Source organism: Hemitrygon akajei, chromosome 10, assembly GCF_048418815.1.
Source record: "Hemitrygon akajei chromosome 10, sHemAka1.3, whole genome shotgun sequence".
Classification (NCBI taxonomy): Eukaryota; Metazoa; Chordata; class Chondrichthyes; order Myliobatiformes; family Dasyatidae; genus Hemitrygon; species Hemitrygon akajei.
In genome coordinates this window covers 16264765-16292106 of record NC_133133.1, presented here as the reverse complement: position 1 = coordinate 16292106, position 27342 = coordinate 16264765, and the positions used below count along the sequence as shown (strand labels likewise).

The 27342-nt window shown below is 42.0% G+C and overlaps 1 protein-coding gene across 2 annotated transcripts in view; it reads right to left on the bottom strand.

The window, feature by feature from the left end:
- rnf128b (ring finger protein 128b) overlaps positions 1-27342 on the bottom strand; it is a 152540-nt gene that overhangs the window by 17757 nt on the left and 107441 nt on the right. For both annotated transcript variants that reach the window (XM_073057812.1, XM_073057811.1), the window contains exon 2: positions 25599-25846. In XM_073057812.1, the coding sequence (XP_072913913.1) occupies positions 25599-25846 (248 nt within the window). The remainder of the gene's footprint in view (positions 1-25598; positions 25847-27342) is intronic.

Here is a 27342-nt window from a genome sequence, read left to right as displayed (position 1 = left end):
AGGCAGAAGATAAAAAAATCTGAAAGCAGGTACCATCAGCTGAAGGGCAGCTTCTATCCCGTTGTTATATGGCTACTGAATGGATCCCTAGTATGGCAAGATGGACTCTTGACCTCACAACATATTTTGTTGTGACCTTGCACTTAATTGTCTGCCTGCACTTTCTCTGTAACTGTAACTCTTCATTTTGCATTCTGTTATTATTTTACCTCAATACACTGTTGTATTGATTTCGATGAACAGCATGCAAGACACGTTTTGCACTGTACCTCGGTACTTGTCACAATAATAAACCATCTTAGAAATTTACACCAAATCACTTTAAAGATCAAGAATTTGCTAGGCAATCTATATGATTTTTAATCCCCTCCTCTGTAAGAGGGACAGAAAATTGCCACTATTAGCAACATGCTGTGAATAAAAAAATTACAGAAAAATCACTAACTTCTCACAAACATGAAATGGTCAATTAATAATTTTGGTGTTGGTGGTGTTCCTAGAGGAAGAAAGGGTGACCACAAGAACTCTCTCAGCCCTTTCACACTTTCTCTCATTGCACATGAAAGCAAAATCTTGTTTCAGTATCAGAAGGTAAAATATGGAACTATGTTAATGCTAGACTTGCATTTTAATAGGATCTTTAAAGCTTTCAGAACATCTCACATTTCACAGTAAGTCAAACCACAATTGTAAATGAGATACTGTGGCATTTAAAACTTAAAGTTATGTTTTTCCTGGTGATGAAAGAGGGTCAAATTTTGGTCACACCAAATGGAGAGAACTCTACTCAAGAATCCAAGGGGCAAATGGGGCCTCTACTGAATGCTTCTTCTGAAAGACAGCACTTCATTGGATGGGGTTTCTCCTAGGAACTTCCGATTCACGATCTGAGGGACTGAAGGTCACAATTCTCAGAAGAAAAGTCACACACTACCAACTAAGGCTAGAGAAATTCATGAAGTCATCACAGCATGGAAGGTAAGCATTTGACGATTCGGGCCTGTCCCAGCTCTCTGCTGGAACAGCTGTTTCCATTTTGAAGCTCATTTCCCAATAGCCCTGAAATTTCCTCTCCTTATCTACATAAATTCCCCTTTGAAAGCCGTGATTACTACTTACACCACCTTTTCAGCAATTAATTCCCAACTGGGCAAAACACTGGAAGTCAAAAATAAAACCAGAAAGTGCTGGATATACTCAACATGTGAGTTTGTATGCCTGGAAAGAGGGGCAGAGAGAAGCAGGGGAAAATCTGTAATTAGATGGAGACTGGGGAGAGATTCAAAGTAAATTTACTATCAAAGTATATATAAGTCACCATACAGAGCCCCGACATTCATTTTCTTGTGGGCATATTCAACAAATCCAATAACCATAATAGAATCAATGAAAGACTGCACCCAACCAGTGTGCAGAAGACACCAAACTGTTCAAAAAAAGGAGAAATAAACAAATAAATAAATAAATAGACAGACAGACCATAAGCAGAGCAGGCAGAAAGGACATGGAAAACTAAAGACTTTCCACCCATGAGCGTCAAATGAGTGGGTCAGCTGCATCTTTGGAGCCAAAAGGAATTGCCAGCATTTTGGGCCAACAAATGAGAAGTCAAAAATTCCTTCCTTTCCTCACAGCTGTCAACCCACTGAGTTCCTCCAGCAGATTGTTCTTTTTAAACTCCACATTCCAACGTCTGCAGTCTCCAGAAGCTTGATTTAACACCCATTTCAGGACTTTGCTCTCCTGTTTACACTTTCCCAGGCATAACCGGTTACTGAATCATTTTTTGGAAATTATGTACAATATAATAAAGATGTGCCTGATACTGTAAATACCCCCTCATCAGTCCTGATAAAAAGTCCCTATTCTAAACATGACACAATACAAACTGCTTGACTTGCTAAGTTCCTCCAGCATTTTGTGTGTGTGTGTGCTGTATATCCCAACACCTACAAATTATCAGGAAGGAATTGCAGTCATTTGCTTCTTGCCTAATTTCCTAATCATAATGCAAGACAGGGCAAAGGAGGAACTACCCAATATGTGAAAAGCCATTTACATCTTTGTGCTGAGCCAAGATTGTGGCTACAACTAACAGGCTCCTGGACCGGCTGCAGTGATGAATGGCTTCACGGCTGTGATCTCACTTTCGTGAACTTTAGTTCTGAATGATAGGTGTTTACTTTTTATTGTTTGCAGGATTTGTTCGTATTTTGCACACTGGGTGTTCTTTTTTAATGGGTTCTGTTGGATTTCTTTGTTTAGTGGCTGCCTGTAAGACGACAAATCTCATGGCTGTAGATAGTATACACAAGTGCTCTGATAATCAATGTACTTTGAACTTTAACCTTGGAGATACAACAAGTTCTACTTTGGTATGAAGTAGATTAAATAGAAGTACTTCCCTGTATCAATCATTCCAGACAATTATTAGTTCCTGCACAACAACACACCAAGATTTACATTTACAGAATATAGAAACCATACCACCTGACAATATTGATGGTTTCACTAGAATGATCAACTCTTTCAACATAAATTTTACCATGCACCATGCACAAAAGCACATCAAGGAATTGATGCAGATATATTACACTATAACTTAAAACTGAATGCCCTGAAATCAGCTGCTCCCTACCTATATGGAACTGGAGATCCATGAGCTAGTCCTCACCAGGGATGAGAAGTGGAAAGGGGAGAGGGTCAGTAATCAGCGTCATTGTTTCAGAAGATCAGAGGATCTGTCCTGGGTCCAGCATGTAGATGTCATTGCAAAGAAGGCACAACAGTGCCTCTACTTTCTTAGAAGTTTGCAAAGATTCATCAAAACTTTTGACAAACTTCCAGAGATTCTGACTGGATACATCGCAGCCTGGTATGGAAACACCAATGCCCAAGAATGGAAAAGCCTACGAAAAATGGTGGATACAGCTCAATTCATCACAGGAGAAGTTCTCCTCACTATTGAGTACATCAACAAAGAGCAGTACCACAAAAAAAAAAGCAGCATAATGATCATTGACCCCACCATCCAGGCCATGCCCTTTTCCCACTGCTACCATTGGGAGAGAGTTGCAGAACCATCAGGTCCCATGCCACCAAGTGCAGAAACAGCAATTACCCTTCAATCTTCGGGCTGTGAACCAGTGTGGACAACTTCACTCACCAATACTCAACACAACCTATGGACTCACTCTCAAGGGTACTTCACCTCATGTTCTCACTATTATTTACTTATTATATGCTTTTTCATACATTGGTTGTTTGCCAGCCTTTCCTGTAGTTTTTCATTGATTCCATTGTATTTCTTTGTTTTGTTGTGAAGACCTGCAAGAAAATGAATCTCAGGGTGGTATGTTGTGAAATGTATGTGCTTTGATAATACATTTATTTTGCACTATAAATGAAAAGGGAAAAAGGTGACCTTTCCTCCCAGAGGATGATAGTTATCTGGAGTGATCCATCTAGAGGAGGTGGCAGAGAGATTTGGGAGGGGGAGGCAGAGGTGGGTGGCTAATGCAGCCAAATGAGATTAAAGTAGTCAGACATCCTGTCTGACATGGCCCTGAAGGGGTTAAAGGGCAAGTTACAATGCTTCACAATTCATTTATTCTATTTCCTACATCCACATTAGTCATGAAATTCTGGATGGGGTTATTCTCATTTTCTTTACTCTAATTAATTGGTTCTTACGATTGCAGTTTATTTACAACTCTTATTATTATTTATTGAGATACGGTACAGAACAGGCCCCTCTGGCCCTTTGAATCATGTTGCCCAGCAACCCCAGATTTAATATTGGCCTAATCACGGGAAAATTTACAATGACCAATTGTAATGCTCCTCAGACAGGATGAAGAGGTCAATACTCCCCAATGCCATTAGGCTTTACAATTCTACCGCCAGAATATGAAGACTTTTGACTTTTGACAGAATATGACTTAAGAACTTTTAAAAAGCTATTATTAATGCTTTTTGAGATAGTGATTTAGATGCATATCATATTTTTTACTGAGTTAAGTATTGTATGTAATTAGTTTTGCTACAACAAGTGTATGGGACATTGGAAAAAAGTTGAATTTCCCCATGGGGATGAATAAAGTATCTATCTATCTATCTATCTATCTATCTAACCTGCTGGTCTTTGGACAGAGGGAGGAAAGCGGAGCACCCACGTGGTCCAAACTCCTTTCAGACAGGTGCGAGAGTTGGTACAGTAAAGTTTCATGCTAAATCATTATCTTATTTCTCCATTTTCATGCCAACAAAATAACCTATCAACTGCTATTTGGATGGTGGGAGGAAACTGGAGCACACGGGAGGAAACCCACATGGTCACGGGCAGAGCATACAAACTCCTTTCAGGCACGGTGGGAATTGAACCTGGGTTGCTGCTGGCACTGTAAAGCGTTGTGTTGACCACTATGCTACTGTGCCGTGTATGTGAGTTCTTGGGATCATAAATGCAATGAGGTTTTGAAATCTTTGGAATCATGCAAAAGCATTATCTTATCCCTCCATTCTCATGCCAACAAGATTTCATACAATCCACAGACTCTTTCAGAGATATTAATCAACCAAGAATATCAAGAACACTCTTGTATATTTAGAATTTCAGTAAGGCATCATTGACTACAAGACCACAATTTACCAGCCATACTGACATCGAGATGGTGCCTGCGTACAATGTCACTTTGGTGAAAAACATCTTCTGGAAAGATCATAAAACCATTTATTTCACTGCTTTTATGTTTTTTTTTACATTTGTTTTCTATCTTGGACGTGATTCTGGAACTGTCTGAACCTGTGATTTGCTGTTTGGAGCTCGTTTGGGTGTTCCAGCTCTTTGCAGTCTCCGAGAAGCAGAGGCAGCATGTGCATACCTCATCGTAGGCAGGCCGCGGGACAGGGCATGATCTGATGTTCGACTCCATTTCGCTGATTAAAGCTGCCATTTTTTGCCAATCAAAACGATGAAGGAGATTGAAACATCGAGGTGAATATGGAAAGTAAGGGGAAAGCCTGCCTTTTGATCACTGAGGATCACTCTGCTACACTACCGGGGGGGGGAGGGGGGGGGGGAAGAGAATGATGGTGTGTTCGGAGAATGTTGCCAAGGTTTTCTTCATTTTGGATCTCAAAGCTGTTCCTGAAACATTGAGTGTGTGTCGTCAGGCTCATGTACCTCCTTCTTGATGATAGCAATGAGAAGACAGCATGTCCTTGGTGATGGGGGTCCTTAATGATGGATGCTGCCTTTCTGAAGCATGGCCTTTTGAAGGTATGTTAGATGCTGGGGAGGCTAGTACCTATGACAGAGCTCACTGAGTCTACAACTTTCTGCATCTTTTTCCGATCCTGTACAGTGGCCCCTCCAGACCAGATGGTGATGGAACTAGTTAGAATGATATCCATGTTACATTTGTAGAAATTTGCACGGATCTTTGGTGACATACCAATTCCCCTCAAACTCCCAATGAAATATAGCTGGGGTTGTGCCTTCTTTGCAATTGCAACAATATGTTGGGCAAAGAGATGTTGCCATCCAGGAACTTGAAATTGCACACTCTACTTGTTATTTTTGATCCCTTGGTGAGGACTGGTGTGTGTTTCTTCGACTTCCCCTTCCTGAATCCACAATTAATTATCCGGCCTTACTGACGTTGAGTGCAAGGACGTTGCTGCAACACCACTCAACCAGCTGATCTATCTCACTCCTGTACACCTCCTTGTCACAGTTTGCAATTGTGTGAAAGATTGTTGTGTCATTACAAATTTATAGAAGGCTTTTGAGCTGTGGCCACCCACACAATCATGGGTGTAGAGAGGAGAGCAGTGGGCTAAGCAGGCATCCTTGAGGTACGCCAGAGTTGATTGTCAGCTATCTCCCCACCCCCACATCTTTCTGTTCAGATGAAGAATCTCAACCAAAAACAACAACTGTCCATTTTTGTTCACAGATGCTGCCCGAGCCATTAAGTTCCTCCAGCATTTCATTTCTTATTTTGCTTTTTTATTTAGAGAAACAGCACGGTTACAGTTCCGACTGGCCTACCAAGCCCGCGCCACCCATGTGACCTACTCATCCTTTGCCTTTGGAAAGTAGGAGGAAACCGGAGCACCCAGAGAAAACACACATAGTTACAGGGAGAATATACAAACTCCTTACAGTCAGTGGCAGGAAGTGAACCGGGGCTGATGGCACCATAAAAGCACCACACTAACCATTACATTACCATGCCACCACACTAACTTATAGCATTTCTTCTTGCAAGTTAAATTTAAGCTGAATGTTTGGGGGGAGGGCGGGGAATATTTGTCTACGGTAACTCCTCCTAGAAACTCAACATGAGGACAAGGAAGTTTAACTCAGCAGCTGATAATAACTGCTACCAGCTAGCTATTGCATAAATCATTTCCAAATTCACAGAGATTATTTAAAGCGATTATGACTTCTTACGTGAAATCATGAATTTAACATTCTGAATTAGGATAATGTGCAAAATAAAAAGTTTTAAGAATAGGACAACATTTTTCATCCCTGCTAGAAAATTTCAAATATTCTGAGTGTTGGAAACATTTCCGCTGAATTAGCTCATTTTAATTTTGCACACTGCTTGTTTATTGTACACCTCCTTGATTCTAATGATTTATAGCATACATAGGTCCTATGATCTCCTTGGAGATTCTGAAATATTTATTTGTTGAATCAGCATCCATGGATTTGGCTGCGAATTCACGTAGGAGAAACCGAGCAATGAATACTAATGATGTACAACACATTGTGGCATACCCAAGTGGGCGGGCAAACAAGGAAAAAATCTACAACTTCCAAACAAGCTGAAGGAATGCAAATGCCATTACACAAATAGATCGCATATTTGTCAAATTTGATTCTATTTCTAGGCTTTCAACTTGAACTGTGGCAACAGCCTGGACAGTAATACTAGGAATAGTCTTTATTAAAGCACGAAGCAACTTTAACTGAAGGGGGGAATCCAGAGTTTGTAACCTCCTGCAGAAACAAGGCTGAGCACATTTATTGCAAGACAATTACAAGGGTGTGGTGACCGGTTTTTGTGGAAAGACTGCATTCAATGATCTTGGTACTCTTGGACTCAAAGGAACTGGGTCCTATGTAAAAGGCTCTCAAGCACATCGATTGTTCAATAGAATATATTGACTTGGTGTCACAATGAAGATACGGCCTTTATTTACTGCATGTATTAAGAGATACAGGCCCTCACAGCCCAATGAGGCCCACCGCCCAGCAACCCACCTATTTAACACTAGCCTAATCACAGGACAATTTACAATGGCCAATTAACCTACTAACCGGCGTGTCTTTGAAACGTGAGAGGAGACCAGAGTGCCAGGAGGGAACCCACATGGTCACAGGGAAAATGAACAAACTCCTTACAGACGGTGCTAGAATTGATCTCTGAACTTCTACATCCCAAGCTGTAAGAGCACCGGGCTAACCGCTACTCTACCATAGTGCCCATGACACAATGAATGTAAATTAAATTGATAAATTAGTTTATTTTTATCACATGTACAGTGAAACACTTGTTTTTCCTGCTGCCCATGAATTTATTATTGAAATACTGCTCATATATGTCACCATATACAACCATGAGATTCATGTTAATACAGACATACTCAGTAAATCCAAGAACTATAATGGAATCAATGAAATACCACACCCAACAGGTGGACAAATAACTGATGTACAAAAAACAACAAACTGTGCAAATACAATAGAGGTACTTAAAATAAATAAACAAACAACAAATATTGAGAAGATGAGATGAAGAGTCATTGAAAATGAGTCCATTGATTGTGGGAACAGTGAAAGGATTAGAAAGGTTGAGTGAAGTTATCCCCACTGGTTCAAGAGTCTGATGGGTGAGGGGTAATAACTATTTCTGAGCCTGGTAGTGTGAGTAAAACAGTGCATTGAGGTAGTACAGGGAAAAAGCAATATCAATATGCAGAATGTGTTACACTTATAGGGAAAGTACAGTACAAGTACAGACGATAAGGTTCAAGGCCATAATGAGACAGACTGTGAGGTCAAGCATCTATCTTATTGTACAACAGAAAACCACTCTTACGTCTTTTAACAACAGGACAGAAGCTGTCCTTGACCCTGGTGGTATGTGCTTTCAGGCTTTTGTAGCCTCTGCCAAATGGGAGGTGGGATAAAGAGAGAATTATGTTGGCTGCTTTACTGAGCCATTGAGAGGTGTAGATGTGTCCATGGAGAGGAGGCTGGTTTTTATGGTGTGCTGAGTGGTGTAAAGAAAATCATGTGTCATTTATATCATGAAATAAACTTTATTTTTGAAATATTAACTTTTAAAAACTAAGTTCTTTATAGATGGGTGGTCTTAAGTGAAGGCTTCATAACAGATTTGATATTTCCCTGCAACAATGAGAGCCTTAGCCAGTATTCATCAATAAAATAATGTACTTTTCTTGTTAATTATTCCGTCTCTGCTGTAAGTTATAAGAAATATACGGTTGACATTTTTGCTGTTTATTCTGAAATTCCAAATGAGCAACTTTAAATTCCAAAAGGTACTTGAATTGTTTTGCCTTGTTCTTCCTCACTGCACGGTGTAATGATTTGATCTGCAGTCAGTGGCCACTTTATTAGATACCTCCTGTACCTATTAAAATGGCAGATGAGCGTATGTTCATGGTTTTCTGCTGCTGTAGTTCACCCACTTCACGGTTTGATATGAGCATTCCAAGATGCCTTTTGCACACCACTGTTGTGATGCGTGGTTATTCGAGTTACTGTCGCCTTCCTGTCAGCTTGAACCAGTCCGGACATTCTCTTTTGACTTCTCATTAACAAGACGTTTTCACCCACTGAACTTCTGCTCGCTGGATGTTCTTTTTTTATTTTTCACACTATTCTCTGTAAACTCTAGAGACTGTTGTATATGAAAATCCCAGAAGATCGGCAGTTTCTGGGATCCTCAAGCCACCCTGTCTGGCACCGACAATCATTCCATGGTAAAAGTCACTTACATCACAATTCTTCCCAATTCTGATGTTTGGTCTGAACAACAAATGAACTTCTTGACCATGTCCGCATACTTTAATGCATTGAGTTGTTGCCACATGATTGGCTGATAAGATATTTGCACTAACGAGCAGGTGTACCTAACAAAGTGACCACTGAGTATATCTAAACAGTACGGAAGTCAAGCTTTCCTCTGTATCTCGGTACATATGACAATAATAAACAATATCAATACTTATCACTGACTGGGAGTTGGAACGAGCTTTGCCCTTCCTTTGCACACCAATTTTCTTCAATTTCTGTCTGAATAGAAAATTTCTGGAAAATCCTATCCTGAGAGTCCACCACCTATTATGGGTCTGCAGGTTTTGTAAACTAAAAATCTAAAACTCCAAGCACTAACAGCAAAGGCATTATTTTTGACTGCCAGCATTATTATTTCCTCATTGATGAAAGGAAGCCAGGCTGAAAAGAGATTGCCATGACAATAATTAAACCCCCAACTTTTCAACAAGCGCACCGTCATCGAAACTGGTTTGGCATGGTGTCGGAGATCAGACTACTCAAATACTTTCTCCAGGACAACGCAAGCCAAATAGGGAACAATGAAGCATTGATGTAATTGTTTGTACATATATTAAAAAAAACTCATTAAACCAATGTCTTGTATAATGATGATGCATGCAAAGATCATTTTGCAATGTAAGACAGTCTCTCTCTTGTTTAACATGTGTTATGCAGCAGGCTGTTTAGCTGTTTGCAAAGTGAAATGTCTCTTCATCTGTCGATAACCTTGAAGCAAGCTATGCATGATCTGTTCTGGTATCGACTGATGATTTTTCATCAGCCACAAGCCTTTAAGAAAATGCCAAATGCATCACTCAACTAATACATTAGTATAAACATGTCAGTCCTTGGGGGAACCAGGATCAATCATCTTCGTTGCCTCCACCAAACACTTCCCAACCTCTTTCGCTATCTCCATCGTTCCCTCTCCCACCTGACTCCAACTGCCAATCAACCTGGATCCACCTATCCCTTGCCAGCTCTTGCCCCTCCCCTTCCCCATACCTCTTTGAACTGAATATCCCTACTCCACTCTTTCAAAGCCTTGACCTAAAATATCAACTATTAGTTTCCTTCTACAGATGTTGCCTGATTCACTGAGAACCTCACAAAGGGAGCGCTGTTCACGCACAACAAATGCCGACATCATCAACAAAACCAATTACTAAAAAACAAAGCATACTGGTCATCTCTTGCATGACTACAGAATGGCAATAATCTTCAAAAGCTAGTGTCTCTAAAATAGATTTAAGAAGGTGAAGATAAATAGTATCAATTATTTCAAAGGATTTGTATTCATAAAATGCTTTTAGAACATAGAACAGTACAACACAGGAACAGGGCCTTTGGCCCACAATGTTGTGCCATTATGCTAAACGTTGACTGTTTATTTTCTTCCACAGGTGCTGCCTGACCTGCCAAGCCCCTCCAGCATTCTGTGTGTGTTGCTCGGGATTTCCAGCATCTGCAGAATCTCTTGCTCTACCATTAATGAGTCTGGAGTTCCATGTGGACCAGAAAGTGTAAGGATGGTGGCATTTCTTCCTTGAAGGGCATAAGAGGGCAGAAGACAATCCAATGACTTCGTAATTAATTTTTCTTAGCGTGTCGCACCAGACAACCAGCCATTCTGGTCTGGCACGTGGTGTCAGGATTGGTCTCCTTTCGGATTAACCAGGTCACGATATGAACACTCCTGACTTGACCCTTATTTTTTAACGAGGCTGAGTGTCTAGCTCGATGCTCAACCCGGCACGGATGGAAAGCATGCTCGGGGGTGGCCCGGCTTGGATTCGAACTCGGGAACCTTCACTCCGGAGTCCGGCGCTGATGCCATTGTAATTAATGAACTCTATTTTTTTTATTATTTGTGTTTTTATTTACATTACATGATTTTGAATAAGCTGGAATAACAGTTCAGTACAGACTAGATGGGTCAATGGCCTTTTGCTATTCTGTAGAGCTCAATGCCTCTTAAAATCCCAAATGGCCCTGGTGGGATTTGAACCTGTTTCTCTGGATCAGTGGTGAGGAATTCTGGCTGCTGCTCCAGTAATTACCTATATGGCTGCAGTGCTATAATAAAGGCCAAACATTCAGTACTCGCTAGTGGTTTTGATGGGTACACTTTACCAGGGTATGGGCAAGAACCCCCTGCTCTTTGATTTTTTTTTAAGACCACACTATGACTGTGTGGAGGCACACTCTATGTCCTGCTGTAAAGACTACAAGACATGAGATCAGAATCAGGGCGTTAGGCCCATCGAGTCTCTTCCACCATTCCTAGAAACATAGAAAACCTACAGTGCAATACAGGCTTTTCGGCCCACAATGCTGTGCCAATCATGTCCTTACCTTAGAAATTACCTAGTGTTATCCATAGTCCTCTATTTTTCTGAGCTCCATGTATTAATCCAGGAGTCTCTTAAAAGACTCTATCGTATCCGCCTCCATCACTGCCGCCAGCAGCCCATTCCACGCACTCACCACCCTCTGCGTAAAAAAAATTACCCCTGGCAACTCCTCTGTACCTACTTCCAATCACCTTAAAACTGTACCCTCTCATGTTAGCCATAAATCATGGTGAATTTATTATCTCTCTCAACCCTGTTCTTCAGCCTTCTTGCTATTACTGTTGCCTTTCTAATCAAGAATATATAAACCCCCACTTTAAATATACCCAGTGAGAGACGTCTGTGGCAATGAATTCCACAGAATCACCACCCTCATCTTCATTTCTGTCCTAAAGGGAGATCCCTCTATTCTGGTCCTCGACTCCCCACTATAGGAAGCATCTTTTGCACATCCACTTTATCTGGGCCTTTCAATATTCGATAGGCTTCAATAAGAATCCACCCCCCGCCTCTTCATTCTTCTAAACTCCAGTGGGTACAGGCCCAGAGTCCTCCAGTACTCGTCATACATTAACCCTTTCATTCCTGGGATCATTCTTGTGAACCTCCTTTGGATCCTCCCCAATGCCAACACATTGTTTCTTAGTTGAGGGGCCTCAGAACTGCTCACAATTATTCCAAATGTGACCTGACCAATGCCTTACAAATCCTTAGCACTACATTCTTGCTTTTATACATCATCTGTAGCTTCTTGAACGGGGCTGCTGATGAGCCTAGATCATCAGAAATCAAAAGCTTCCAAATATTAAGCAAAGCTAATGGCCAACAGGTATGCTGAAAATTCAAATTTCTTTTGGAATCCATACATTGAGAATGGATGGACTCCTCCCACTCTCAGTTTAATTAAAAGTATGGTCCATATCACAAGTGCTTTTCATTTAAAAAAAATCTAACTTCCATTTCAACATCCAGTCAAGATCAGGCTCTTATACCTGTGTAATGAACCAATGAGTATCGTTTGAAAGTTCTGCCCTGAGAAGCCAGCTTATATCACTGTACAATACTTCTCACCCGCTGTATGCTTTGCTGACAATGGTGAACACACTGTAAGGATCACCAGTGAAACCCGATAGTAAATGCCAGCTATCCGTCATTACTGAAGGCACGTTTAAAACGAGAGGTATCTAACATTTCACTCCATTCGATCGCAGACATTTCACCTGGTATAGTAATAGAGAATGAAGAAGAAACTTTGGATCAAGTCAAGGATGTTGCTGGGAAGGGAGGACCTGAGTTATAAGGAAAGATTAAGTAGGTTAGGACTTCATTCCTTGGAATGTAGAAGATTGATGGGAGATTTGATAGAGGTATACAAAATGATCAGGGGTATAGATAGGGTAAATGCAAACCATTTTTTCCACTGAAGTAGGGTGGGACTATAACTAGAGGTCACACATTAAGGCTGAAAGGTGAAAAGGTTAAGGGGACCATGAGGGGAAACTTCATCACTCAGAGGATCATGAGAGTGTGGAACCAGCTGCCAGCGCAAGTGGTGCATGTAAACTTGATTTCAACATTTAAAAGAAGTTTGGATGGACGGTCGGGGTATGGAGGGCTATGGTCCTGATGGAGGTCAATGGGAGTAGGCAGATTAAATGGTCTGGCATGGGCTAGATGGCCCGAAAGGCCTTTTCTGTGTTGTAATTTTCTATGACTCTAAATCCTATTTTCTGTCCTCACTTTCAATAATTCCACCCTTAGAAAGTTTTCTGCTTAAATATTCTTAAAATTAGCTTTATTTATCACATTTACACTGAAACATTGAAACACACAGTGACATAAACATAAGTTTGTGTCAACGACCAACACAGTCTGAGGATTGAGTTCACTCACCCCAACACTACGCTGTTCCCACAACCTATCAACTCACTTTCAAGGACTCTTCATCTTATGTTCACAATATTTATTGCTTATTGTTTTTAATCATTATTAATTTGTTTTTTTTCCCCAATTTATTTTGAATTTGCACAGTTTGTTGTTTGTCTGTATGGTTTTTCACTGATTCTATGGTGTTTCAAGTGAGAATCTCAGGGAGATGAAATAAGTCTACAGTGACATAGGTACTTAGATAATAAATTCATTTTATACTTTGAACTTTAGTGGCAGCCTACAAGTGTCACTGTGACTCCAGCAGCAACTGACTAACTCCAATATCTTTGGGAGGTGGAAGGAAACCAGAGACCGCAGAGGAAACCCATGTGGTCACAGAGGGAGGGAGCATACAAACTCAAGATTAAAATATGATTCAAGTTGATTTGTCACATGTACATCAAAAAATACAGTAAAATGTGTCCTTAGTGTTCACAACAAACACACCTGAGGGTGTACTGGGGCAGCCTGCAAGTGTCATCACATCAGACTAACATAGTATGCCCACAATGCTCAGCAGAGTAACACAGAACACAACAAGCAACAAACAACATCAGCAAAAACAAGCTCCGTTTATCCATCGAACCCCTGCACATACGCAGTCCTTTAATCCCAGGCCTCCAGTCTCCATCCTCCGGGAGACATGGATTTGGGTCTGCAGACACTGGGGTTTGACCTCCGCCAGCAGCCTCACAGGAAATCGTGACACAGCTCCAGTCAAAGGGCTTTGACTTCTGGTATTCTGATTTGACTCTTGGGCTTTGATCGTCAGCATCAGTCCCAGGACACACCGTTCACAAAACATTAGGCCTTAAACCTCGGTCTCACTGACTCACAAACCCATGGGGTGATCAGTACTTGTTCCTCCTGCCCGCATGGAACTTTAACTCGGTGACCTGGGTGGCCCCTCGTCCATTCTCTGCGGGTTTGACTTCCACGTCCAACCACAGGTATCCCATATCTGCGCCACTAGTCTTCAAATGAGGTGTAGGGACTTAGGCCTAAGTTTCTAATTCCCCCACAGCCCTTTTCCCAAACCATAATCTAGCCCCTAGCACCTTTCCCTGAAACCACCCTGAACAGCCTGAATTTAATTAAAAATTAAACAATAAAACAAATAATTAAATCTGAGCTGCCAATCAATAGAAGTTGCAGCTCAACACCATCTTGGATTCGTGCTGGTCCTTACAGACAGTGGTAGGAATTGAAACAATGATCTTACAACCAGCGTTATAAAGCTTTATGCTAACACACTACACCATTGGGCTGCCCTTTAGTCCCCATTATATTTACAATATATTTCAGGGATGGAAGGTGTATCTATTTGTGTCTCAAGCCTAATTAAAAAAACTGAAGATCATTTCAAAGATAATCAAGTGCATTCTCCCTGGCAACTTGTTTGATTTACATAAATTGACATTTGATATTAATTGACATAAATTTTGTTTCTATATAGATCACTATGAACAGCTTTCTGTTATTGTCAAATTGTACACCTTTGATCTGTAGAAAACGGTGCTGTATTTTCTATACTGGGGCAGCACAGTGGCATCGCGGTATATGTCACGCTTTACAGTAGCAGTGGAGGGAGACTGAGGTTCAATTCCTCTTTGCAGTCACTGTTGTAAAGAAGGAAATGTGATTATTCCCACAAACATCTGTCAGATAATGACCAACTGGCAAATCTGCAAATTTTCAAATGCGACTAGCTTAGACAGGCATCTTATTTGGCTCGGGCCAGAGGGCTTGTTCCCATTCCGTGTGTCCAGTAATTTGGAGTTGTAGTAGTGAAGATTGACAAATACATTATGGCTGGAACCTCAGGAATAATGGACAATATGTCTTCCAGAAACATGCTCTGCAATAATCAATTTGACACCTCGTTTCTTTGAAAGATTTTTTGTATTTCCAACTTTACCCTTGTTGTTTATTTGCGTAATATTGTATATACTGTGTATTGGTTGATTAAGCTTTCCTGTTTGTTTAAATAATTCATTACGGGTTGTGTCTAAAAACACATGAACTGCATACATCATCACACTATCACGATACGTGCATGCCTCACTTAAAGCAAACTTGAAGTTACACTGACGTTTCTTGGACTCCCATGTTTCTTTGAATTAGTTTAAGTTACAAGACGTAACAACCCTGATTTCCTTACCACCACAGTAATTTCAACTCGGGTCCAAAAATACTGAGCTACATCCTGGAGTTTCAAGTCCTTCTACTGAGATTCAAGAGCTACTGAAGAGTTTTTTTTTGATGGAGCGTTAAACACAAGACCCATATAGACCTGTTGGGGAACACAAGAGATTCTGCTGATGCTGGAAATCCAGAGTAAACACATACAAGATTGAGGAGGAACTCAGCAGGTAAGGTGGCATCTATGAGGGCAAAAACAATCAACTCTTCAGGCTGAGGTTCAGCAACAAGGATACCTTGGCCCAAAACTTCAACTGTTTATTCATCTCCGTAGATGTAGCCTGACATGCTCAATTAGTCCAGCATCTTGCACCTGTTCAGGAGGTATGGTCCTAATGGGAAAACAATGTGTATCCTGGCCAATTTAAATCCTTTAATCATATGCAGATTAACTTATTTATTCTTTGCTGCAAGTTATGATCTTGCTATGCATAAAATAGATGTTATATTTGCCCAAGAGAAAGGAGTGTGGTCACTATAAAAAGGCAAGTCATAGTTTGTGCAACCATCTAAGAGAGTCTAAAACAATAAGAGCTTTCTTCCATTTCATTTTTATGCACTCATCAGAATGAGTGCGCAGGATGCAGGAGTGTTCGCTTCTCCAAGGCATGAATACAATAGGTAATACCAGATAAGAATCACAGAACTTCATACACCAAGCCCAAATGACGTAAGTGTGCCTCTCTACAGAAACCAGTTCTTCAAACACACCCATTAAAAACACCCTTTCTGTCCTCATACCATGCTAAGTTATCCTAGACCATAAGACATAGGAGCAGGATTTGGCCATTCAGCCCATCGAGTCTGGTCTGCCACTCCATCATGGCTGATCTATTTTCCCTCTCAGCCCCATTCTCCAGCCTTCTCCCAGTATCCTTTGATGCCCTTAGTAATCAAGAACCTATCAAGCCCTGCTTTAAATATACCCAACGACTTGGCCTCCTCGGCTGTCCGTGGCAATCAATTCCACAGATTCACCAGCTTCTGATAAACCCCGAGTGACTAGACTCAAGGACAACTCCTTCCCCACTGCATTCTGCCTATGCCCGCATGGGTTTTTCCTCCAGGTGCTCTGGTTTCCTCCCACATTCGACAGTTAGGATTAGTGAGTTATGGCCATGCTATGTTGGTGTCAAAACGTGGTGACACTTGTGGGTTTCCCTCAGTCTTTTGAGTAAATCACCTCTCGCACATCCTCTTCATGGTAGTGCTGCCAAATTCTCAAACCCTCAGTTCTTTGGTTATGGTCATTTTAGCATTGCTTTTGGCACTGCATTAGTTTACACTGCTATACTGTACACCATTACACTTGCTGTGTTTCTTATTACCATGTGTACTGTTTATACTGCGAGCTTCGTGCAAACAAGAATTTCTCTTGCACCCTGCTGTATATAGCAATAAACTAATTTGATCTGAAATCTCTAAACTCTGCCCTACATAAAACATAGCAAAAGCAGAAAATCTTTGGATGAAAAATTGGAATAGATTAGAGCGTTTCATCTTTCCAGTGTAGAAATTTTCTCAGGGCAATACCTGTACTTCACATAAGTACAAATACCTTATAGTATTTCTCCTTGTAAAAAAAAACACACCCTTAAACAGGACATACAGAATCCCTGATGACTATTGCAAGTTATTACCCTCTTAAAACAATCAACCATCTTGTTTAGAATTTGTCCAAATGAACCTTGGCTGTACCCACTCATGGGGAAGGCTTTGGGAGTAAACCCCAAAGAAAAGTCTGGAGTTTTTGGCTCAGAATCTCACAGAACAGCTTTGAACTCAATGGCAAACTCTGGGGCAGGGCAAAGGACCAGTGCATGTGTATCTTATCTTCAGCACATTCCCGACATCTGTCATGAGCCCCTGGAATTTTTCCTCTAGGGTGGTGAACATAGAGGGATATAGAGTCTTGATAAGCTGGGTGGGCACATGGAACACGCTGCCAGGGGTGGTGGTGGAGGCTGATTCATTAAGAACATTTAAGAGACTCTCAAGAAAGGTACATGGGTGAAGGAGAAACGGAGGGCTATGAGGTTTGTGGTAGGGAAGGGTTGGATTGATCAGCCCTGCCCTGTGTTGTACTGCTTTATTTTTGAATCAAAAGGGTGATATGTTTCTGTGCAGGCAAGCGCTTGAGTTGAGGCTGCAGTCAGATCTTACATGGTAGGGGCAGGTCTAGCAGCCCAATGTCAACACCTGATCCTAATTCAAATGTTTGCGTGCATGCTTGTATATGTGGTAGTCTGGAATGCACTGCCCCATGCAGTGTAGCTAGCCAATTAACTGTCTGCTGATTTGCAGTCAACAGGCAAACCACATCCATTGGCCACAGCATTGAGTGTAACAGGCAAGATGACATGCTCAAGTAGTATAAAACACTGGTTAGATTACACTTAGAATACCGTGTGCAATTCTTGTCACCCCATTACATGTAGATTGTGGAAGCTCTGGACCGGCTGCAGAAGGGGTGTTCCAGGATATTCACCTGCAAATCTGCTGGGGGCACCTATTATGTCCTGCACTCCCGAGGCAGCCTCCTCTACACTGGTGAGACCTGTTGTAGATTGGTGGACCGCTTCATTGAACACCTCCACTCCATCCACCAAAAGCAGAACTTCCCACTGGCTAAATATTCTGATTCCCATTCCTGTTCCAACATGTTGGTCCATGGCCTCCTCTTGTGCCAAGAATATAAGGGTGGAGGAGCAACACCTTATATTCCATCTCGGTAGCCTCCAACATGATAGCTTGAGTATTGAATTCTCCTTCTGATAAAAAAACATCCCATTCCCTCTCCTTCTGTTCCCCACTCGGGCCTTTTACCTCCTCTCACCTGCCTATTTCCTTCCCCTGGGGACCCTCCTCCTTCCCTTTCTCCTATGGTCCATTCTCCTCTCTTATCAGATTCCTTCTTCTCCAGCCCCAAGCCTTTCCTACCCACCTGGCTTCACCTGTCACCTTCTATCTATCCTCATTCTCCTCTACCTCCCCACTTTTTTATTCTGGCATCTTCCCTCTTCCTCTCCAGTCCTGAGGAAATGTCGACCGTTTATTCATTTCTATAGATGCTGCCTGACCTGCTGAGTTCCTCTATCATTTTGTGGGTGTTGCTTCGGATTTCTATCATCTGCAGACTTTTGTGTGGTGATAATACCAGGATAGTGCCTGGTGGGGGGGGGGGGGGGGCAATATAGGAGACTTTTATAAGGAGAGGTTGGACAAGCTGGCATCAGGTTTTTCCTCTGGAATGATGAAAGCTACGGAGAGTCTTGATAGAATTTTTAAGACTATGAAAGGCATAAATAAGGTAGAAAAACAGAACCTTTGTTCCCAGGGTATAAATGTCATGTAGTAGATCGAGAACATGCACTTATGGTGAGGGAGGGGAAGTTTAAAGGAGACGTGCAGGTTAAGGTTTTAAAAAGACACACAGAGAGCAGGTGTCTGGAATGGGCTTCCAGTTATGGTGGTGAAAACAGATAGCATAGTGGGACATAAGAGGATGGATATGCAGGACAAAGCCACACTAAAGACAAATCAACGTGTGGTGACAAAATGTGGAATGTCAAGTATATTAGGCTCATTCAAGGGATGTGAGCTCTGCAGGCAGGCTGAGCCAGCATTTAATTACCCATCCCTAGATGCTCTTGAGTTGGAGATGGTGAGCTACCTTAATTAACAAACTGAAGTATGTTTTCTTCAGTAATACCCATTTGTGGAACTTTAAGGAGTGAGACTAGGGTAAAAGTTCTGGGGAGGGATTTACACAATTCATCACTTTCATTCTTTCGTAAGGCGGGAATGTCATCAGTGCCTGTCTAACCCTGGCAATGCGAAGGGCAGTAGTGATGAGGAAAAAGTAGTTAAGGTGTACCTTATACCTGCGTTAGGAAACTAACCATTAATGCAGGAACGCACCTCAAGTGTTCTACCTTCTTTCTAGAAAATACCAATTTACAAACTTAGATGAATGTATGGGAGAAGGTTACTGGTAGAGTGGACTGGAAGTGTGAGGTGTCTGAGAAACTAGCAGGCCATACTTAACCTCAAAACAGTGTTGTAGCCATAACACATTTGCAGTTTACATCACAAACTTTGCTGGTGGTGTGACTGTGGTAGTGATTCAGCTCAGGAGTTAAGGGGATCTGCAGGTCACCTCAACAAAAACATGCAGCCCAAAACTTGTAAAGAAAACTTCTCCGAAAACCAAACAGGATGTGGGTTACTAGCCAAGTCTTGATGGTTTACTTGATATAATGAAAATTGAGATATGAACTGGTTTCAAGATTCTTGTTAAGGTGACTACAAAGTGTCCTGGACGGGGTCCAACAACATTTTATGTTGTAGGGTCAATACAAAAGCAGGGGAAGCAGGAAGGACTGCTGCCTTAACTCCTTTGAATGGGGTTTAACCTCGACACTGGGAGCCGACTGCGTGGAGTCTGCACTTTCTCTCTGCGATTGCCACTTAACGTGCCAAAGATGTGCAAGGTAGAAGGTTAATTGGCCATTTAGTGTAGCTGGCTGTCAGGTTAAGAAGGAGAGGGGATGATGGGTATCTCAGCAAGAACATGGGGGAAACAGGAGAACTCCAGGACCTGGCAAATCTCAACGGGCTGAAAGGCCTCTCTCTGCCATAAGCCAATTTTACGCAGCAATCTTAGCTTGAACACAAGTTTCACCTCCATGACAACACTAGCTGGGTAACCAAGACAAAATTACTAATCCTACGGCCTTCCAATTCTTTAAAACATTTCTATTATCTGTTCAATCACAGTATGAAGCCAGTGCTGGCACTGCCAGCATTTATTGTTCTTCCCAGTATCTAATTAATGTCCTGTATCTTTAGTATGTGGGAGGAAACTGGAACAATTGGTGGTTGCATCGCTGTCAGATACAGAGGGGCCACCACACAGGATTGGAAAAAGCTGCAGAGTGGTGTAAACTCAGCCTGCTCCATCACGGGCATGAGCTTCAAGAAGGTGGCATCCCTGGCCAAGGATCCTCAGCATTTGGGACAGGCCCTCTTCCCATTACTACCACTGGGGAGGAGATACAGGGACCAGAAGAGCCACACCCAACGCTTCAGGAACAGCTTCTTCCCCTCCACCATTTCTGAATGGTCCATGAACCCATCAACACTGCCTCATTTATTTATTTTCTGTAACTTACAATAATTTTTAAATCTTTGCACTGTACTGCTGCCACAAGACAACAGATTTTATGACACATCAGTGACAATAAACCCATTGTGTCTGAGGAAGAACGTATAAACATCATACAGTGCTCTTGCTATGGACAATGATGGCTTTGCACAGAGCAAACAGAACGATTAATCATTCTATGAACAGTTTTTCTGGACTATGATCACTGCAACCCACAGCCTGTAATTTCCCTTTGGGAGTTGAGCTTTAGAATTGTCTGTATGACCTGGTGTTTTTGCGGTATCCTGAAGGATTCATCAAACCGTACCTTGAGAATACAGGCACGGTCACTGTGGTTATTGCTGAAGTGGACTTAGGGCCAGATTGAAGGGCCCGAGAGCGAAAAATGAACTGAAGTTTAGCCGATGGAAGTGCCGAGCCAGATTAAAAAGATCAAGGCGTTGAGGCAGTCACAAATGAACTGGTGTTCAGCTTTCCACTCCATGAGGCCTTATAGACCTCAGCACTGAGGCCTGCAGCCATCACCACTCAGCTCAGCGCTGAACTGGCCCCATGGCTGCAGCCTGCGGCCATCAGCCTGCTGGACTGGACTGGACCTGACTGGACTGAACTGCCTCCATGGCAGTGCAGTTATATTTGGGACTCTGTAGTTCATGTTCTGTGTGCTCTTTGTTTTTTTTTATTATTTGCATGATTTGTTCTTTGTTTTGTACATTGGGCATTTGACTATCTTTGTTGTGTGGTTTTTTTTTAATGGGTTCTGTTGTATTTGTTTGTGGCTGCCTTTAGGAAGATGAATCTCAAAGTTGTATATGATATACATACTTTGATTTAAAAATATACTTTGAACTGCTCTCACTAGCAGTTCCCATATTTAATGTATATCTCCAATTGCCACTAATCCAAGAAGTAAGCTTAGAGTCAGAACTCAAATACCAGGAAGGGTTGGCAGATCTCCTTCACTGAAAGAACATCAGGGTTCGTTTTTACAATTCAGTAATCTCCTGGTTACTGTTACCAAAATCGTCTTCTCTTAAGATTCCAAATTCATTAGTTGAGCAGCCACAAGTGGGAATTGAACACATCTTCCTCGATCTATAGTCCAGACTACTGTCTGTTAAAGGTTCAAAAGTTCATTTGTTATCAAAGTATACGACGCTGAAATTCTTCTTCTCCAGATAGCCACAAAACCAAGAAAGAAAGGAACGGCAACATGATCGTCAACCTCCAAATCCTTCTTCCTCACATAAGAAGAATGAACAAAAACGGAACAGGCACATCAAGCCCCAAATCCCCCTCCCAGCACACAAAAAAAATGAGAAAGATTGATGAAAAACATTAAGACCGAAGAAAAATCTGCAGTTCAAGTCCATAACCAAAATGCAGCAAACCTGGGTAACATTCTCCGGGCACAGCAGCTGGCCTTCCCCTCTCCGGCAGCAAGAGATCTCACCAGTGATCATAGGGCAGTCTCTCCTCTCCGGTAGCAGTGTGATCCCCCAGCAATCAAAAGTCTAGTGACTTAACCCCTTTGCCCCAGGGTCCTTCTTGTTCACCGTGAAGTTAGTGCATTACAAATATCCCTTGTACAGTCCTGGAGGTCATTTTAGACATCTACATGCAAATGTACTGTAGTATCTTGTTAGGGATCTCAATTTTCACCTGAAGAAAAGTCTGCTCACACCTTTTTCGCACAAATCTTAAGGTCTCATTAAGCTGATCCTCAACAGCCAAGATACATACTTGCCCAAGGCTGTGATCACGGTAAAAAGTGCAGACTTAGGAAAGTAGGAACACCAAAACAGCATCTGTTTATGTATCATAATCACTTACAGTCACAGATTCAGACTCCAGATCTCAAAATCAAGCTCCTGAGCAGTAGATAACAGAGTCATTCAGCATGGAACCTTGAGCCCATCTGGTGCTTGCTGACCAAGATACCTACCTATGCTAGTCCAATTTGCCTGCAGTTGGCTCATACCCTCCAAAACCATTCCTATCCATGCACCTGTCCAAGTACTTTTTGTAATGTTGATAATGTATCTGCCTCAGCCACTTTCTCTGGCAGCTCGTTCCACATATTGCCCACTCTCTGGGTGAAAACGTTGCCTCTCAGGTTCCTATTAAATCTCTCCCTTCATGCTTTCATTTCCAGTGTGATCAAATGGCACCGAGGAATGGGACCTCAGAGTGCAGAGGTGAGTTCCTACGTAAGCATGCCCTGGAGCTACAGAGACCAGCTGTGAGTCAGCAGTCAGAAGCATGACATTTTCCCTATGTATCAGGTGCTCAAGTCACAGCAACGTCCTTGTAGTATTCCCTGCAGTCTTTCAAACTGGTTGATATCCTTCCTGTAGGTAGGTGACCAGAAATGCACACAATACTCCAAATTCAGCCTCATTAGTGACTTGTACAACTTCAACGTAACGTCCCAACTCCTGTACTCAGTATCCTGAATTAAGATGGCCAATGTGCCAAAGGTTGTCTTTACAACCCTGGTAGTATGTTTCACACACTTACCACTCTCTGTGTGAAAAAACCTACCTCTGACATCCCCCCCCAGTATGTTCCTCCATTATCCTTCAAATTACGCACTCTTTCTGGGGATTGGTGCTGACTATCCGCTCTCTCTGTGCCTCGTATCATCTTGTGCACTTCTGTCAAGTTACCTCTGATTCTCTTTCGCTCCAAAGAGAAAAGCCCTAGTTCACTCAACCTTTCCTTATAAGACATGCTCTCTAACGCAGGCAGCATTTTGCTCTAAAGTTTCCACATCCATAATGAGATGACCAGATAAAACATCACATCACGATTCTTGAACTCAATCCTCCGACTAATGACAGCCAACCTACCACACACCGTCTTAACCACCCTATCAACTTGCGCAGCAGCTTTGAGGGATATAGACGAAGGTTCCAAGACTCCACTGTTCTTCCACACTACTATAAATCTGGCCATTAATCTTATACTCTGCCTTTTAGTTCACCCTCCCAGTGTATCATTTCATACTTCTCCCGATTCAAAGTTCAAAGTAAATTTATTATCAGAGTAGAGTACTCTGCAAAGTCTTAGGCACATATATATAGCTAGGTTGCCCAACACTTTTGCACAGTACGGTACTTGTCATCATATACAACCGGGAGATTAATTTTCTTGCAAGCATACTTAATAAAGCCATTAACCACAATAGGATCAATGAAAGACTTCACCAACAGGGTGCAAAAGACAACAAGCTGTGCAAATACAAAAAGAAAGAAAATAAGAAATAATAATAATAATAATCATCACCAAGAACATGAGATGATGAGTGTCTAAAGCGAGTCTATAGCTTGTGGGTGCAGTTCAGTGATGGGGAAAGTGAAGTTATCCTCTCTGGTTCAAGAGCCTGATGGCAGCAGAGAGAAGACAGCATGGCCTGGATGGTAGGGTGTCCCTGATGCTGTGTTCTTGCGACAACGCTCCTTTAATGACTCTCAGCCCAGCTCTGCATCCTGTCAATGTCCTGTTTGTAACCTACGTACATCCACAACTCCTCCAACCTTCCACTCATCCTACCCGTCATAATCACTCAACATGCTAACTTGTACCTCCAAGAGGACCACAACCTCATTGTAGGATTTGGAGGCTTGCGTGTCTCAATGACCCGGAGAGCTATGCTGGTTAGAGACATTGCCTTGTGCTTTGGCTCTTGGTAGGGTCGATCATGCCAAGAAGATCAAAGGGTAGAGGCCATTCTAAGAGTGGGCCACCAGTCCGTCAGGTTCAGGGGTTCAGCTCAGGGCTAACAACCCTGACTGGTCAAAATAATTGTTACGGAAACAACGAGAAGATTCCTTCTATATCCGTGTGTGGTGGTATGGATAGACTGAGATGGAGGACTTTCATTGCTCCAATAGTGTAACTATCAGTAAGTATGTATTAACTTGCACAAATCATATATCTAGGCTTTATAATTCCTGACACATCATACCATGACTACTTAATTAATTATTCAAAATTATGGCATACAAAACATGTGACATCAGCAAATAATTACTGTATTAAATATTAATCCCATTATATTATATACCCTTTATATTATATGTTGCAGCTCTATAAACTTTGTGGTACCCCAAACTTGGAATACTGAGTTCAGTTTTAGTCACCTAGAGAGATGTGTTAGCCTTGAAGAGGGTGCAGAGAAGATTCACCGGAATGCTGCCTGGATTAGAGAGCATGTCTTATGAGGGAAGGAAGGTTTAGTGAGCTCGAGCTCTTTGGAGTGAAGGAAGCTGAGAGCTGATTTGATAGATGTGTACAAGATGATAAGAGACACTGATAGAGTGGTTAGCCAGAGACATTTCCCAAGTTGGAAATGGCTAATGTAATGTGAGGTGGCATAATTTTCAAATGATTGGAGGATAGTGGGGTAGTGGCAGCAGGGGGCGTTTTCTTTTGTATTTTACACAGAGTGTTATGTTTGTGGAACGCACTGCCAGTGGTGGTTGTAGAGGTAGGTACGTTATGGCTATTCAAAAGATGGGCACATGGATGATAGAAAATGAAGGGTTTTATGGAAAGGAAGTGTTAAATTGATCTTACAGTAGGTTAAATGGTTGGTACAACGTCATGGGCTGAAGGGCCTGTAGTGTGCTGTACAAGGGCTATGTTTTGTATTTTATATGAGATTATAAACTGCACCAGAATGCCATTTGGGAATTATGTGTTATTTTGAAGTTTGCACCTGGACATGTTTGTGAATTGTCTTCACACAGTTGAAAATATTCACAGATATTTGCCAGCAAAGGAAGATTTGTCCATCAATACAACCTAACCCCAGCATGCATAGAATCGAATAACGGACCTGTTTCCGTAACTGAGCCCTCGCGAGCTGCAATCTCCTGGCGGTGTAGAAGATGAAATAGCCCACTGTGACAGCGGTGACGACGAAGAAAGAAATGGAGACGAAGAAGATTGAGTACTGGCTCATCCACGGTCCATGTTGCTTCCCAACTTCAATCACCATGTGAACCGGGACCCGTTGCCTCACCAGTTCGAAGATTTCCTGGCCTTTGATGTTGCTGATCATTACGGCGACCATCTTGCCAGTGCCTATGAAACAGAAGGTACAGTAAGCACTCTAAACATTTCACTCCTGGACCAACATCCTGAAGACAACCACAATTTCCAAAGTTAGCAAAGCACACGGCATTGGTTAGTGACACTTGTGGGCTGACCCCAGCACACCCTCGTGTGCATTGGCTATTAATGCAAATGACACACTGCATTGTATGTTTCAATGTAAACCTGACAAATAAACTTGAATCTTGAAAAATACTGGCAGGCAATAAGGAAAAAGAGCACAATGGCCCCAACTAGATTTAATCACATCAGGGTAACTTCCTTGTATTACAAACACCCTACTCATGGACACCTCTACGCATCAACAAGCTCCATAATATTAATTCAAAAGTTCAATGTACACGTTTGTTCCTGAGAATAACAGAACTACTTGACTCTCTTTCCATTTTCAATGTACAGTACCGTAGATTCCGGACTACAGAGCGCACCTGATTAAAAGCCGCAGGCTCTAATTTTAGAAATAAAATCAATTTTTTAATTGTAAAGGCCGCACCGGATTTTAGGCCGCACCGCTACTTTTAAATATACATACGTATCGGTAACATAAATTACGTTGCATATACTTTTTTACTGAACAGCACGAACAACATTCCAATATCTCCTAGCGACTGGTAAAAATATATATACTGCAGCCTACCAGGAAAAGTTATTGATCGACTTTAACTTAAAAGCAGCGTTTTCGCTCGGGTCTAATCGGGTCTGACGCGCTTGCGCAATGCGATCGGGTCTAATCGGGTCTGACGCGCTTGCGCATTGCGATCGGGTCTAATCGGGTCTGACGCGCTTGCGCAATGCGATCGGGTCTAATCGGGTCTGACGCGCTTGCGCATTGCGATCGGGTCTAATCGGGTCTGACGTGCTTGCGCAATGCGATAGGGTCTAATCGGGTCTGACGCGCTTGCGCAATGCGATCGGGTCTAATCGGGTCTGACGCGCTCGGGTCTTGCTTTTCTTCGAGTATTTTCCATGTTGATGAGGGTGAGTACAAATGACTGATTTACAATAATTTAATTGTGAAAGTGCGCTTGATTTATCGTACAATTTCATTGGACTTCTGTGAACTACTCATCAATTTTATTGGTCTACTGTTACGAGGCAAAATGTTTACGAGGCGGCATGAAAAAAAACCATGTATTAGCCGCTCTGGATTATAGGCCGCAGAGTTCAAAGCTGTTCAAAATGTGGGGAAAAAGTAGCGGCTTATAATCCGGAATCTACGGTAGTTCTTTTCTCAGTTTTATTTATTTATTTATTGACATACAGCATGGACTAGACCTTCTGGCCCTTTGAGCTGCATGACCCAGTAATCCTCCAACTTAATCCTAGCCTAATCACGGGACAATTTAGAATGACCGATTAACCTACCGACCAGTACCTCTTTGGACTGTTGGACTTTATGACTTATTTTTCAGATCAACTCCTGGATTTCTGTAAAAAACAGAACCTGTTTCTTACCTGGGAATGAC